We start from the raw sequence: 17,358 nt of genomic DNA, 5'->3' as shown, positions 1-17,358 counted from the left end.
CAGTAAATACAATAGTTTGTACATGCGTAACATTCCCCAGTTTCCCATTTAACAATACAACGCACTATGTCATTTACTGATAGAATATACCACACTTATCCTATGGTTTTGTTAATGTCTCCTTTTTTAAATAAATTAAAAAAAAATTTTAAAGAATATACCACACAATTTAATGTGTGTCTTCCTTATATATTGTCTTCACTCACTCATTTCATTAATATTTATTTGAGTGATGTGTTTTAGGCACTTCAGTAATGTTGGGTACATAACTCATTTTATCTCCAGAGGCAGAGAGAAATAGCCTAGAAAATGAGAAAGATAAGACAGCTGGATGTGGTAGTAATATTCGATACACAAGAACAGACACATCTCTTGGAGCTGTCAAGAGACAGAAGGATTTAACCCCTCTTGGGCTTTTAGTAGTGAGGTGTAAGAAGAGAGAACTAGGGGACCAGGTGGTGGCGCACCTGGTTGATTATACATGTTACAATGCACAAGGGCCCAGGTTCGAGCCCCCAGTCCCCACCTGCAGGGGGAATGCTTTGCAAGTGGTGAAGCAGGGCTGCAGGTATCTCTCTGTCACTCCCCCTCACTATATCCCCCTTCCCTCTCAATTTCTGGCTGTCTCTATCAAATAAATAAAGATAATAAAAATTTTTTAAAAAGTAAATTTAAAATAAATAAAAAAAAAAAAAAAGAAGAAGAGAGAACTAGCAGAAGAATTTTCCCAGATAGTGTTATGGTGTTCATTTCTCTACTAAAATGAGAGCATCAACATGCAATATAATAAGTTTTATAAATTTATATTTAGACTATTTTCCTGATCCAACATACTGAGGAGGAAAAATTCACCTCTGAACCCTTTAATACATGATGCCCAGGTTTGAGTTTGATGCCTCAGAAATCCTTTACTCTAGGACTGGCTATAATCTCCAGCAGAAATTTCATTTGTTTGAAAAACATCTCCAAGGTCACTTACATCTCAAAGGAAATCACTTTGGTAAGAAGTGCTAGGTATTGAGCAGGGTAGATAGCATAATGGTTATGCAGAGACTCTCCTTCTTAAGACTCCAAAGTCCCAGGTTTGATCCCCTGCACCACCATAAACCAGAGCTGAGTAGTGCTCTGGTTAAAAAAAAAAGAAGAAGAAGTGCTAGGTATTTATATGTAAATCAAACCATAGAAAGTACTTCTCCGAAAGAAAATTTGGACTCAAAAGCAATTGCCAAAGCAGTAGTGCTTCCTTCTTGAATGATTCTTTAGAGGATTATGATTTGATTTGACTTAATTTGATTTGAGTTTGTGAAATGAGACTAGCCAGAATATCCCTTATATCTTGATGCTTTGCTCTGATATTGTAGAGGGAGAATGATGAGCAAAGAGCATCAGAAAGGCTGCAGGAGACTGAGTCAAGACTATCACTAACTTTGACTTTCCCAACATTCATTATCCCTAAAATTAAATTCATCCAGTATGCCAAACATTTATTATTAGTCCCTAGTAAGTATTATCCAAGTGTCTCCACTTATTAGAGTGACTACCATCCATACTCCAAGCAAAGGACAGAAGAAAGGAGACAATATTTCCAGGAAATTACAAAATGTCATTTCTCTTTAAGACAATGAAACTAAATTCTGAGAACAAATTTACATGTAATTCCTACATTTATTTGTCTAGGCAGGATAGCATAAACCACACCACCACACCGTGTCCTTCCCCTCACAGTGACTGACATCCATGGGGAAGCCAGTAGACCAAGGAGTGGTGTCACAACGTGGTCACAAGTGTGGGGGTCAGGACCCACACACCTGCAGGGAGGAAGAGCATCTTCTTTACATCATATTTTTCTTTGATTCCTCCTGTCATTCTCTGTTTAGTATGTATGTTTGATTTAGCATTTTTAATATAATTTTTATTTACAAAAAGGAAACACTGACAAGAACCATAGGATAAGAGTGATACAATTCCATACAGTTCCCACCACCAGAACTCCATATCCCATCCCATCCTCTGATAGCTTTCCTATTCTTTATCCCTATAAGAGTATGGACCCAGGGTCATTATGAGGTGCAGAAGGTGGAAGGTCTGGCTTCTATAATTGCTTCCTCACTGAACATGGGTGCTGGCAGGTTGATCCATAGTCCCAGCCTGCCTCTCTCTTTTCCTAGTGAGGTGGGGCTCCGGGGAAGCGGGGCTCCAGGACACATTGGTTGGGTTGTCTGCCCAGGGAAGTCCGGTTGGCATTACGGTAGCATCTGGAACCTGGTGGCTAAAAGAAAAGTTTAAAAAGAAGAGATAAAGCCAAACAATTTGTTGACTAATCATGAACCTAAAGACTGGATTAGTGCAGATGAAGATTTGGGGGTCTCTGCTTTGTAGATGGGCCTATTTTAGGTATATTCCAAAGAGCCCATGACTATACTAGTGTTTTGTTTTGGTTTTTTTGTTTGTTTGTTTGTTTCTGAGCCTGACATCTGATATGCAGGTGGAACCAAATTATTGTCTGGGGAGATAACGTCATGGCTGGGAAAAGGACCAGAAAGCTGGATCAAGGAAGAGAGTAGCTCCCAAATATGGGAAAGGTGTATAAATATTGTTGACTGTAAACCCCATCTATTTGATCTGATCTGGGGGTCCATATTCAGCTTAGGAACCTATGTGACCTCTGCATCCCTGTAGATCTGAGCTCACATTCTGTGGTCATAAGTAGGAATGTTCCAAGCTGCCCCAATTTCCTAACCCATCTTCCTCACATGGAAGATAGAGTATGTTGTCCAGCCTCCCTTTGTTGGTTGTTCCATCCTCCCATCGTTGTTGGTCCATGTTGAGGGCAAGTTCCTATGGAGGCCCACAGAGGGGTCTGTTGTGTTGTTCCTGATAGAGATGACCAGTAACAGTGGAGAGAGGGATTTATTTGAGGTCTAGGCCAATCTTGTTTAATATTTCTTTAATTCTCTATGAACTAGTAAGAGCAATGAACATTTTATTATACATTATAATGAAAATTTGCTATTTGAATGGAAGCACTGAAACTCACCTGTCACTCCTGGTGTGATGATTCTTTTGTTGTAAACAGTCACTGACTTCTATAGAACATTGGGACAGATGCAGTAGTTTGCTTTTCTCTTTTTGCCTTACAGTGGTTGCACACTTTTCAAAAATTTTGTTTAGTGGGCAGTCTTTGTAACAATGAGAAAACATTGAGGCAGAGTATTAGATTGTAATTTTGGATGAAACCCATGCTAATAATCCCAGCTGACAGCTTTGAATAAACTCTACTAGCACTGTGTAGAGTGCATTAACCATCTGTCATAGCATCAAAGCTCATAGATATCTCCTTAATTTCACACTACTACCATTACCCCATCTCTCATACACCCAAAGTCAAATTTAAAGAGGTCACACATTGCACTCAGAGTATCTGCATAGTAGTTCTTAAACTGTATACTGTCATGGAGGTGACGGCTACATTTGGTCTTCTAAAAATCTCCCATTTTAATGTACTTCAGGCAAATTTTCTGAAGATTTTGGTTTGGTTATCAAGAAAATTTAGTGCTGGATATGGGAGATAGCATAATAGTTATGCAAAGAGACTCTCATGTCTGAGGCTCCAAGGTACCGAGTTCAATCTCCTTAGCATAAAATTTATTTTAATGAAAAAAAAAAAAAGAAAGGTCACTCCAAAGTAGTAGGTGTGACTTAGATAGGAAGAGAAGGTAGGACCAGAGAAAAATAGGTAAATATATATACATATATTTGAATAGTTATAGAAATAATAGTCAACCCATATTTGTGTTCTTAGGAGAAATAACAGTTTCTTTTCCAGTGGAGGGAATGGGGAAACAGAACTCTGGTAGTAGGAAAGGTTTGGAATTATACTCCTCTTATAATTTTGTTCATCAACATTAAATCACTAACATTTTTTTAAAATGTCAAACAAAAAAATCATTTTAAGACACTCATTTGAATATATTAAGGTAAAGCAAATATTTTGGTCTGTGATATTTGCACATTGAAACCAAAATGAATAAAATGAGTTTGCATTCTCAGAAAGCAAAGGTGCTAAGGCAGTAGCACTTCCATCCGAAATGATTTAATGCTTGCAGAGTTGTTTCTTTTTTTTATTTTATTAAAATAGAAATGACTAGAAAATGCCATGTTTTGGGGCCAGGTTCTGGTGCACCTGGTTGAGCGCACATGTTACAGTGTGCAAAGACCTGGGTTCAAGCCCCCAGTCCCCACCTGCAGGGGGAAAGCTTTACAAGTGGTGAAACAGGGCTGCAGGTGTCTCTCTGTCTCTCTCCCTTTCAATCTCCTCCTTTCCTCTCAGTTTTTGACTGTCTCTATCCAATAAATAAATCAAGATGAGAAAATAAAAAATAAATAAAAAGAAAATGCCATGTTTTGACTTTTGCTCTAACTTTGTAGACTGAGAGTGCAGATAATATGGTCATAGAAGAAATAAAAGAGGAAGAGGAAAAGGAACCAACATGGTCTCTGGCCCTGAGGGAATATCAGGAACAAGAGCAGAGCATCCCTCCTCCAGAAAATAAAGTCAACCTATTGATGGAGGCAATAATGGTGAGACACAGAGTGGAGCTGACCAAGGTGCTGTCTTTGTGTCTCTGGGGATGTCCTGAGAGGATTTTGATCAGGATAGTGAATTGTTCTGTACCCAGTTGAACTATGCTCTCACGTTACTGCACATCAGTCCACAATAGTTTGGATTTGCTTTCAGTGCTCTGGCCAGAGGTTGAAATGCTTCTGAAATCTCAAACCTTTCTAGCTTTTTTAAATTCCTAGATTAACTTCCTTCTAGTTTTGCCAGTTGTTCACTGTTATTTCCCAGTGTGTTTATTCCATGAGTCACTGCTTCTTAGAGTCACAGAAACCCACAACTTCAAGCTAGAGACAGACTGAGATGTGGTAACATGTTTTCATATGAATTGTTTATTGAGCTATTCAACAGGTATTAGGTGATAAGAGCTTGACAAGGCAAGGGGAGTTTGAGGAAGAGAAAGAGAGATACCTATAACACTGGTTCATGCCTAGTGAAGCTTCCCTCCCTAAAGGTATGGATAGGGAGCTTGGACCTAGATCTTTGCAAGTGACAGAATATTTGCTCAACTGGGTACACCACTACCCATACTCATGATATATCTTAAGCAGCAGCTTTGAAAACTCCTACTGTACGCCAGTTCTACTCAGCTGAGCTCTCACAGTCTTTCTTATCATTGAATCTCACAGATTTCCCTGTGGAATCTGACCATTCTTTTACTATCTCACAGACATGCCCAGTCAGACACCATAGAGACATGCCGAATAGAGACACGTCTGTTACACTCAAGGCTGCAGATCAAATAGTGAAGTTCAACTTATCTCATAAAATTTTAACCACTCAGGTCTCCTGCCAGCTAGTATTTCTAAGATAATATTAGTCTGCTGTTAACTCATATAACATATATCTTCTTCACCTTTAAGATTGTAGCCAGAATCAAAGCAGAGAATGCAGTGGCAGCTTGTAAGTTGACACCTATTTCCTCCTTGGATTTCTTCTCTCTTAAAGCATGGAGCTCTGGTGAACTCATCAACTCAAGAGAATGAGGAGTAAGGACTCTGGTACAACACCATTTGTCATCAGGTTCCAGATGCTGCCATGGTGCCAACCAGACTTCCCTGGGCAGATGACCCAGCCAATGTGTCTTGGAGCCCTGCTTCCCCAGAGCCCCACCTCACTAGTGAAAGAGAAAGGCAGGCTGGGAGTGTGGATCGACCTGTCAATGCCCATGTTCAGCAGGGAAGCAATTACCTTCCTTCGTCTTCATCCAATAATGCCCCTTGGTCCATACTCCCAGATGGTTAAAGAATAGGAAAGCTGGGAGTCGGGCGGTAGTGCAGCGGGTTAAGCACACGTGGTGCAAAGCACAAGGATCGGTCTAAGGATCCCGGTTCAAGCACCCGCTCCCCACCAGCAGGGGAGTCACTTCACAAGCAGTGAAGCATATCTGCAGGTATCTATCTTTCTGTCCCCTTCTTTGTCTTCCCCTCCTCTCTCCATTTCTCTCTGTCCTACCCAACAACAAAGACATCAATCATAACTACAACAATAAAACAACAAGGGCAACAAAATGGAATAAATAATAATAAATAAAGATTTTTTTAAAAAGAATAAGAAAGCTATCAGGGGAGGGGATGGGATATGGAGTTCTGGTGGTAGAAATTGTGTGGAGTTGTACCCCTCTTATCTTATGGTTTTTGTCAGTGTTTCCATTTTATAAATAAATTTTAAAAAAGAAACAGGCTGGGGATATGAATCAACCTGTCAACACCCATGTTCAGTGGAGAAGCAGTTACAGAAGCCAGACCTTCCACCTTCTGCAGTCCATAATTATGCTGGGTCCATGTTCCCAGGGGGATAAAGAATAGGGAAACTTCCAATGGAGGGGAGGGGATAAAAAAATCTGGTCATGGGAATTGTATGGAATTGTACCCCTCTTATCCCACAGTCTTGTCGATCATTATTAAATCAGAAACAAACATGCTTGTCTTGTAGTTTTCCAATTCTGAGATCCATGAGTCCTTTCTTGGAGAGGATGGAGGGGTATAAAAAAAATGCTAGCACTGAATCTGTTAGAATGACATTGTCCTTATGCCCACTGCTGCTGCATGGTTGACAGTGAGCTAGTGAGCTCCAGTGGAAAAATTGTCAGTTTTAGCAAAACTTCCTGTCTTCAGCTTATAGACACTGACTTTTTCAGAGCTCACTTTTGTTCTGGGCCCACTTGCCATGTTCCCAACATGTTTCTGAGGTTCCATCCTAGGGGCAGTGAGTCTTCCCTGGTGCCTTGTGCTTTTTATTGTCTTTATTTATTTGTTGGATAGAGACAGACAGAAATTGAGAGGACTAGGGGGAGATAGAGAGGAAGAAAGACAGAGAGACATCTGCAACACTGCTTCACCCCTTGCAAAGCTTCCCCTCTGCAGGTGGTGGCTGGGGGCTCAAATCTCGGTCCTTGGCTGTGGTGATGTGTGTGCTTAACTAGGTGTGCCACCAGCACCACCTCCCCTGCTTGTGCTTTTTATACTGCCAGAGTTCCATGTGATCTTGGGGGGCTTCCAGTTTTTGTTTGTTTGTTTGTTTGTTTGTTTTAATAAACTCCTTATCAAAGTATTGCCTGTAGAGTATTTGTTCTCTCCCAGCAGTGCTCCATGAAGGGCACAGAGCTCACTTGACACTGTGACTGGTCTCCATTGCTCTCCATTCAGGACCAGTCACACTCAGAGAGCTTATTGGAGTTACTCAAAGGAGTTGGATTCTCTGCCCCCACTGAGGAAGGGATCCTCACATGGGGGTCAGATGCTGTCTAGTTTAGATTTTGCAGCCAAGGTCCTCCTTGGACAGATTCCAAATCAGAGAGGCTCTCAGCTCCCCAGATAACTCTCCAATGAAGCATCCTGGAGAGCTTCCATGCCTTCTGCTTCACGCATTTTGTGCAGAAAGGAGTGGGAATATTTGTTGTCAAGTTGAAGAGCTAATGCCAACAGTGTGGAATATTCTAATTTATCGGGGTGAAATGTTAACTTTGGTGAGACAATTTTAAGAGATGTTTCAGCTGTCCTCAAAGCTTGCCTTAAGTCCCCCTGAGCCATCTCTGCTTCCCTGGGAACCACTCAAGGCCTATCCACAGACCCCAGCTAAAGAAGTTCTTCTGACCTTCCACCTAGAGCTTCTTACAGAGTATGAGTATCAGATATTTACAATAATGTCACAAGCAGCAGCTCAGAAAGCGGTCTGGGTAGCCCCAGCAACTGTATTGCCCATTGGACTGGGGGGTTGCCATGTGTGCCTGCTTTGTACTTCATCCTCATTCCCATAGGAGGTTTCTCCAGGAAGCAAATCTAAGATCAATGTTTATTCAGTGAGTGCAAACATGGACCAAAGAGTCATTCACCAGAGTATCTGCTAGAGTAACTCAACTCTCAGTGATAGAAAATGTTCCCTCTGTTATGTGCATTTTGGTGTGTTGTTTAGTCAACCTTAGCTTTTAGAACTTTAGTCTACGTGCAAATTCTTTCAGTTGTTCACAAAAGCACTGGAATTGGCTCTCTGTTTTTCTCTCACTTTCCTCACAGGTGATAGTTCTGACACAGAGAGTTCCTCTAAGGCAGGCTGGGAATAAGCCAGAGGAGCAAACATAACCAGCCTTTAAAAAAAAAGTAAGATGTGACTGTCCTTCTCACAGGTGTTTATAATGAGTCAGCTTTTTAAATAAAATGTATGTATTAAATATTATATTTAATTATGCAAGTACATTATTTATTGAAAGAGTAACTGAAAGCCTTTATTAGACTGTATTTTCTGGAGGTCAAAGAACATTCACGAGATTCTGAAAAGACTGGAGTCTAAACTCCCTGATTGTCTCTATCTGCAGCAAGTGTCCTAGTGCCAAGTTGGGTTTTGACCTCATTTGAATTCTGGTTCTTGCACAGATTAGCTCTGGGGCAATGAGAAACTCACCCTCATTCCTTTGGCTTAGTTTTTTAGACTAGTAAGCCATCCCACATTGGCCTTAATGAGTATTCAATTTACATATTTGCACATCAGCATAAATACACATAACGTGAGTTAAGAAGTGCTAGGTAAAGTGCCTGTAACTGTCATTAGACATCAGGGTGACTTCTTCCCACCATTGAGAAATAAGTGTTAATACTGTGAACTAACAACATCTATATCCTTTTTGTCTATTTTAGATAATTAGATTCCATGGAGATTTCACTTGGACTGAAAAAATAATTCTGGGACCAGGTGGTGGCACACCTGTTTAAGCAGACACATTACAGTGTTCAAGGAGCTGAGTTCAAGCCCTTGCTCGCCAACTGTAGGGGGAAAAGCTTCAGAACTGGTGAATCAGGGCTTCAGGTATCTCTCTGCCTCTTTCCCTCTCTACCTCCTCCTCCTTTTTCAGTTTCTCTCTGTCTCTACCCAATAATAAATAGATAAATAAATAAATAAAATATTATTTTAAAAAGTCCTGCGTCAGGAAGAAAGCAATATATATCTTTCATGCCTAAGGCTCTGAGGTTCCAGGTTCAATCCTTGGCATCATCATAAGCCAGAACTGAGCAGTGTTTGGTTAAAAAATTATTTTCTTAAGTTTTAAAAGTAAAAACAAAATTTTCCAGACCATTTTTGACATATTATTTGAATAGAAATCTACACTGTTTAAAAAAAAGAAAAAATTGGAAAACACCATAATAATATTTGCACTATTACTCATTAAAAGACTGTCACTTCTATTCTGTGATAAATATTGTGGGATGATTCAAACTTCATTTTTGAGTTATTTTAAACATGTCTTGGTGTAAATATTTAAAATGATTAAAATTTATTGAACTTTTCAGATTAAAAATTGGAAGTATGAAATGATAGCCTTTGGACCAGCTGGCTGTGCAAAATCCACTACGTTCAAAACTACCTTAGACAGAAAAGCACCAATTTGAAGGGAAATATGCACCACTGAGTTTATAGAACCACTATTTATAATAGCCAAAGAATGGGAGCAGCCTAAATGTCCATCAGCAGGTGACTGAGTAAAGAAGTTAGGAGATATATTCTTGATTGAATATGACTCTGCAATAAAAAATATAGTATTGTTTCTTTGGGGGCAAAAATGGGTGGGTCTGGAAGTGATTATGCTTAGCAAAATAAGAGATGAAAGACAATTCCTGAATGGTTTCACTCACATAGAATTTAGAGAGTTGAAACACATGAATTTGCAAAAAATTTAAAAAATTAACGAACAGAAGGAGTAAACAAACTGTCTCTAAGACTTTGTGAGTACCTTAGAGGTTATCATTGGGATGATGGAGACAAAGAACTTTGGTGGTGGGTATGGTAAGGAACTCTAATATCAAAATCTTGTAAACCTCTACAAAATTACTAATAATTTTTTTTTAATCTTGGGTTTTAAGAGGTGGCTACCTAATTGTAGACATGCTAAAGACTTCAACTCAAGAACAAAGCATGTTTCTATATTCTGTTTAAGGTATGAAAGAACAATGAATATTATTCTTTACTTTAGATTTTTATATTTATCTATTTAGTTGGTTAGTTTCATGTATTTTAAAGATTCTTTTTTTATTTTTATAAACTTTTAAAATTTTATTCATTATCTTTTTTACTTTTTGCCTCCAGGGTTATTGCTGGGGCTCAGTGCCTGCACTATGAATCCACTGCTCCTGGAGGCCATTTTTTGTTGCCCTTGTTGTTGTTATCATTGCCATTGAAGTTGTCATTGGATAGGACAGAGAGAAATTGAAGGAGGAGGGGAAACAGAGAGGGAGAGAGAAAGATAGACACCTGCAGACCTGCTTCACCACTTGTGAAGCGACCCCCCACCCCCATTGCAGGTGGGGAGCTGGGAGCTCAAACAGGATCCTTAAACCAGTCCTTGTCCTTTACACAATGTGCCCTTAACCCGCTGCACTACTACCCGACCCCCTGTTATCTTTCTTTATTCTTTCTTCACTCGTGAAGCTTTCCCCCTGCAAGTGGGGGGTGGGGGCTCAAATCTGGGTCCTTGTGCACTGTAACACATGCACTCAACTAGGTGCACCACCACCTGGCCCCAAGATTTGTTTATTTATGAGAAGAGAGAGAGAGAGAGAACCAGAGCATCACTCCAGCACATATGATACTGGGCATCAAATTTAGAACCTCATACTTGAGGGGGGTTCACTCTTTATCTACTGTACTACCTCCCAGGCCACTGCTTTGACTTTTTATTTTAAAAATTATTACTTATATTAGAAACAAAATTATGTTATATTCTGGTTTCATTTACTGCATTATGAGTTAGAAATTTCTAGCACAATGAGTAACTCATTAAATTACCTTCTTAATCTAAAAAGTTTTTATTTAACCAACACAGAATACAGTCAGTTTGGAAGAAGATAGCTAATCAGTGGAAAAATGCAACATGTGTTTGGGTGCTTTATCCAACAGGATGTTGTAGCATTCCATGCAAACTTCAGTCCATTTCAATGTCTCGATTTACGCTTTCTCATAAACTCTGGTAGAAGTGACACCTTTCATGATACATTCCTAGACACAGAAAATTCTTAGTCAACCACTGATACTACACCATGGACGTTTTGTCTTTTTCACTATTGGAAAATAAATAATATTTATTTGAAAGACACTTGGCTTGGGGTCCTATGTATCCAATATTGTAATAAAATAAAGAAAGAGAAAGACCAAGAAGATGAAAGTCTTCCTATCAAGGAAGCTTGCTATTCTGTGTGGTGAGTGGTTATCATAAACAAAACTATATCATACATATAGTGCCTCTTGTTTTGTTTTTTAACTACTATTTTATTTTGTTTTATTTATTTTGCATAGAGACAGAGAAAAAGAGAGAGGAGGGGGAGATTAAGGAGTGAGAAAGGAGACACCTGAGCTTTCCCCCTGAAGGTGGGGAAACTTGAACCTGGGTCCTTGCACATAGGGACATGTGCACTCTACCTGGCATACCACCACCCAACCTTGTTATGGTGACTCTTGGTAGGAGTTAGGGGATGCTTCTGGGGGGGACAGTATACCATGGCAAAGTTTCACAATTTTTAGAGGGAAGCAATACTCCCAGTAGAATTGCCTTTCTTTTTCCTATGTAGGCAAGTGTGAATATCTGTTTCTTTTTTCTTTTTTTTAGGATTTATTTTGTTTAAAGATCTATTTTTTTATTTTTATTTATAAAAAGGAAACACAAAAACAACTCCACACAATTCCCACCACCAGAACTCCATATCCCCTCCCCTCCCTTAATAGCTTTCCTGTTCTTTATCCCTCTGGGAGTATGGACCTAGGGCCATTATAGGTGTAGAAGGGGAAAGGTCTAGATTCTGTAATTGCTTCCCCGTGGAATAAGGGCATTGATTTAGGTAAGATAATGATTGTGAGATAGCCTTGCAGCAGGCTTCAGAGTTCAGTTGCTAGATGATACTCACCACCACCAGTTTATCATCCACCCGTTTTCTCTTTATGGTGGTAGATTTTCCATCCCACTTCTGCACCTGTACCAGGACACCCCCATCTAAGGTAAAGATGCTCTGCAAATATAATACAAAATCACTGCAATTTGCATATAGTGGCACAATATAAAAATCAAAATATAGCTTGAAGGATTTTTTTTCATTTTTTCTTTATTGGAGGATTAATGGTTAACAGTCAACAGTAAAATACAATAGTTTGTACATGTGCAACATTTCTCAGTTTTCCACATAACAACTGAACCCCATCCCCCAAGTCCTCTTCTGCCATCTTGTTCCAGGACCTGAACACTCCCCTTTCCCACCGTCTTACTTTGGTGCAATACACCAAACTCCAGTCCAAGTTCTGCTTTGTGTTTTCCCTTCTGTTCTTATTTTTCAGCTTCTGTCTATAAGTGAGATCATCCCATAGTCATCAATAAATTTATCCTTCCGCAGTACATTATAGTTGGAGGAGTTGTTTGTTTTGTTTTTATCAGAGCACTGGTCAGCTCTGGCTTATGGTGGTACAGGGAATTGAACCTGGGACTCTGGAGACCCAGGCATGAGAGTCTTTTTGTATAACTATTATGTTGTCTAACCCTGCCCGTGAAGGAATATGTTTAGTTCACTAATAATTCTAACTCACAAGAATACATTGCACTACAAAAAAAAAGTTGAGTGTCAGCAACAGACTGCAATATAATATGCACTACAGAAGCCAGAACTCCCAGTGGGGGAGAAATGATAGGGAAAAGATGACCAGAGTTCTCTGAACTGCTACTCTATCAGGATCCAGAGAGAAAGTAAGAAAAAGGAAAGGACGTCTTGATGTAATAATAGTGTATGTGTGACATGAAAAGGAAAAGAAAATGGAACCAAAAGGGGGGGCGTTGCAAATATATACAAATACAGGCAGATGGATGTAGAAATGTTATTTGACCCATATCTTTAACTTTGGGACAATTGAAGTAGCTTACAATGGAGAGACTGGGGATCTATAACTCTGATGATGGGAATGGTGCAGAGATGTACCCCTGATACCTTGTGATGTTATAAATCAATATTAATTCACTAATTAAAAAATTATCATGCACATTGTGGTCAGAATACTATATAAGCATTCATTTGAAAAACCTGAAAATCAAAGGTAGCATCATTTAGATCTACGAGGTTAGGAACCACTCTTCCATGGCAGGATAGTTGTTCACCTCTTCTAGACTGATTCTTGGGGATCCCAGTAGACAACTCTGGCAGATGGTGAGTCTTCCAAGACTGAGGTCCCAGGTTCTATCTCCCAGTACTGCATATGCTAGAGCTAAGTGGTGCTATTTTCCATCTGCCTGTCTATCTATACCTCTTATTAAAAAAAAAATTAAGGGGCCTCTTAGAGGTAGCAGTTAGCAATCAGACTTTATGTGTTCTCCAGTTCCTTACTACTCACCTTGACTTTCCTGTCATCTGCAGTAACTTCATCAAATTCCTGGCCCAGTCTGAAGGAAACCTCAGTGTTTTTAAAGGTACTTTCTGATTTAATGGTGATCACATCTCCATTCACACTGATAATCATATTGGGTTTGGCCATGCCAGCCACTTTCCTGGTTGCAAAACCCACACCTACAGTTAGAATAAGGAATCACTGTTAAGGTTACAATTTTCACTCACATTATCATCTTAGTCATATCTGTAGGGTTGTGTGTGCATGCATGTATAGGTGGGTGAGCGTGTGTATATAAAAGTAAATATATATATATATATATATATATATTAGTTAATTTCTTTCTTCTCTTATTTACTTATTCATTGCCACCAGGGCTATATCTGGGTGCCAACAGGATGAATAAATTGCTCCCAGTGGTCATCCCCCCTTTATTTTTCTTTCTTTTTATTTGATGGGACAAAGAGAAACTGAGAGTGAAGGGATAGAGATGATAGAGCTAGAGTAACACCTGCAGCACTGCCTTACCACTCATGAAGTGTCACCCCTTATTTGATAGGACAGAGATAAATTGAGAGGGTTGGGGGAGATAGAAAGGGAGAGACACCTGCAGTACTTATTTTACCACTCCAGAAGCTTTTCCCATGGGTGGGAAGTGGGGGATCAAACCCAGGTCCTTGCATATGGTAACTTGTACCCCTGCTGTTAGTTTCTTAGAGATCTTATTTAGACAATTTGTGTAGACAAATGAAGCAGACTAGTGCCTTAAAAAACATGAGACACAATTGAGTGTAAATGTTTTTTAAATTCCCCCTTCTCAGATACAACTCTTCAGGAAAGATTAAATCTTATATTATATATCTTATATATATAATATATATATATATTATATTTATATATCTTATAAATCTTATATATATATCAGGTATAAATATGGATAGACAAATCACTGCACTTTCAAATTCATTGTCTATCTCAGCTGTTAGAGTAGCTACTAGTATTTTGCTCATCTCTAAGCAGTCACAATACCTTCATCTTTTCTTCTTAGATAATAATGATGATCTAATCCACAGTCCAAAAAGTCCTACTATGATTTGAGGGTCAATGTAGAGTTATTCATTTAAGGACAAACTTTTGTGAATACCAATTCACTTTATTAGCCTTTGCTCCTAAGCCTATTTTTTATGGCTTGAATCCAAAATGATTTCACCACGAAAACAAGATTTTAATTAATTTCTCTACAAGGCAAAATGTTTCCACATTTATATCATTTTAAAGTGCTAATATTCTTTCCAAATATTAGAGTATCTACAAGTTTTGAAAACTTTAAAATATTTTTAACACCACTATTTTAGCACATTTAGAATTTAATGTTGCAAACTCTTTTGTTTCAAAAAGGAATATAGTTTGTTTCTGTAAAGCATGGAACAAACAATTCACAGCCTGCTATAGCAACTTGTTATCATTTATAAGTTTTTAACAACGTATGACTATCATGAAAGTATCAATTTTTAGCCTATGTCTATAAATATAATTTATTTATTTAATGAAAAACTACTTGTTGATATCAAAGATTACAAGGGGAGAATAAGAAAATTTTAATAAAATTAGGAAAAAATACATAAAGAAGTTATGCTAGCTAGCTAGGACTCTGCTTTAACTGAATAACCTGAATAAAGGTCACAGGTAGCAAGGCATTTGCTACCTCATCAAATCTTGGCTGCCGTAACATCAAAAACGTGGAGTGAGCATAGCAAATGACCACAATATCTAGAGGAATCTCCCCCCAAATAGCCTTTGGTTAAACTAATACTTCTTACTTGATTAAGCGTGCCCAGCACCTAGTTTTTAAGAAATGCCTTACAGTCTTTCACAATCATCAGAAGTTTATAACTTAAAACCACTGGTATAGAAATTTAAATATATATACATATATAGAAGTTTAAATATATATACATATATAGAAGTTTAAATATATATATATATATATATATATAGAAATGTAAATATTAGGAGTTTGAAATGTTTCAAAAATTAATAACAAACCATTCTCAAGCCCTGGCATTTCCACACTTATTAGCTGATTAAATTACAGCAAATTGCTACTCTAAAAGTTGGACTTCACTCATTCTGAAGTCTCTAGTTTCTTTCTTGTTAATAAACAAGAAAAACAGGAGCTATAGGCAAGCAAAAATAGATATACTATGTGACTTAGGAAAAGGCTAAAGTTTCACATTTAAGGACTAAATCATAAGCCTTAAAAAAAAAAATACCAAAACTCCTCTCCAATTTGCAGTCACTGGATAAAACTTTGCCATATACAGAAATGTGAATAAAGGGTGTTTAGAGTAAAAGCTGCCTGCATAAGAACCCACCTTCTTGTTTGCTTGCTTTGTATCTGTCTTTTTTTTTATCTGTAATTTTTTTAAAGAACATTTACAAGGTAACCTGACAACATAAACTCCCAAACCTCCATTATAAAAAAAAGAACTATGTTATTTTTGTGATATTTTCTATTTGAACTAGCCAGTAACTCTGTGGCACTCCATGTAATTTTCAGTCAGGTACTTTTTTTAAAAAAATTTATTTATGAAAAAGATAGGAGGAAAGAGCAAGAACCAGATATCACTCTGGCACATGTGCTGCCAGGGATCAAACTCGGGACTTCATGCTTGAGAGTCCAAAGCTTTATCACTGCGCCACCTCCTAGACCACCAATCAGGTACTTATTAAAACCCCTTGAAGATTAGATTTTTTGAAATTAAAAATGCTGTCCCCCCAAAAAATAAAAAATAAAAATAAATAAAAATAAAAATGCTGTCCCCCATAAATCTACCAAACATTTAATGAATTGACATGGAAGCAATAAAGTATTTGTCCAACATATTTTAAAAGTTTTTACAGTTACAAATGGAAATCAATTTATATGTGGAAATAAATGTTTTTATTTCCAATACATTTTATATGCACAAGGGAAGGACAAAAAGGCAAATAGCCAAATAAACCAAAGATATCCAAGGTTAACAAGTGAATGAAATCTTATCGTTTCTGTAAAGCATGAACAATTTCATTTTGACCCTATTTCTGTAACTGTTCACACTTAGAAAGCATTAGTTTAAACTTTCCTTTAAGATGTTTCTAGAGGCAAATGGGATTATAATCTCTGTATAGAAAGCAATATTTTATATCAGATTAATTCCTCTAATGAAAAACAGCCATAAAATCCTCTTCTCCAGAAAAAATATATATATATATAAAACAATATTTCCTTACCCACTTCTTTCATGTAATCATCAAAGTTTTCGCTGGAGACAAGTTTCCAGGTACCTACAAGTGCATCACACATTTTATGAGCTTTCTAAGGTTGTTCTTCAAGATGAGAAACAAGACACAGCTTGAAGGTTCTATGACCTTACAGATCCCAGATAGCTTCTTTTAAAAGATGCTCAGAACATGTGATCTGAGAAATAACCAATTGGGATTGATGTAAGATCATTTCCCCTAATACCGACCTCTGCAGTTTTTCTTCTGTGTAATGTTTTTAATAGAAATTTCTCAACTTTGCTTCTCCCTGGCAAATGGTCATTGGGCTTAGAGTATAAATTATTTTTAACCATGACCAGAATATTTTAAATGTTCCTGTTTTGATAGCTTAATGCTAAACACATTGAATTTCCCCCTATTATTTTCAAATATATTCATTTCAGTATAAAGTAATTGTCTTAGGGTGAACTTTGACCTCCTTTACAGGAGTTTCTATTAAAATTACAGTGATGTGGCTCTTTTGAATTGAGGAACATAAGAAGTACCATTCATATTCATAATTAATTGCAAAGAATCCTTGGGTTACTGTCTTGGGAAGGACCTGATAATTAAAATAAAATAAGTAATAA

General features: G+C 37.9%; 1 protein-coding gene across 1 annotated transcript; it reads right to left on the bottom strand.

Annotated features, from left to right (window-relative positions):
- Nucleotides 1-10,890: 10,890 nt before the first annotated feature.
- FABP4 (fatty acid binding protein 4) lies at nucleotides 10,891-16,896 on the bottom strand. The gene is made up of 4 exons (XM_007520144.3): nucleotides 16,739-16,896; nucleotides 13,472-13,644; nucleotides 12,007-12,108; nucleotides 10,891-11,104 (listed from the first exon to the last, which is right to left on the bottom strand). Exons 1-4 carry the CDS (start codon nucleotides 16,809-16,811, stop codon nucleotides 11,054-11,056), a joined length of 399 nt encoding a protein of 132 aa, XP_007520206.1. The 5' UTR covers nucleotides 16,812-16,896; the 3' UTR covers nucleotides 10,891-11,053.
- Nucleotides 16,897-17,358: the final 462 nt, after the last annotated feature.

Source organism: Erinaceus europaeus, chromosome 1, assembly GCF_950295315.1.
Source record: "Erinaceus europaeus chromosome 1, mEriEur2.1, whole genome shotgun sequence".
In the NCBI taxonomy this organism is placed as follows: Eukaryota; Metazoa; Chordata; class Mammalia; order Eulipotyphla; family Erinaceidae; genus Erinaceus; species Erinaceus europaeus.
This window is presented reverse-complemented; position numbering and strand designations above follow the sequence as displayed.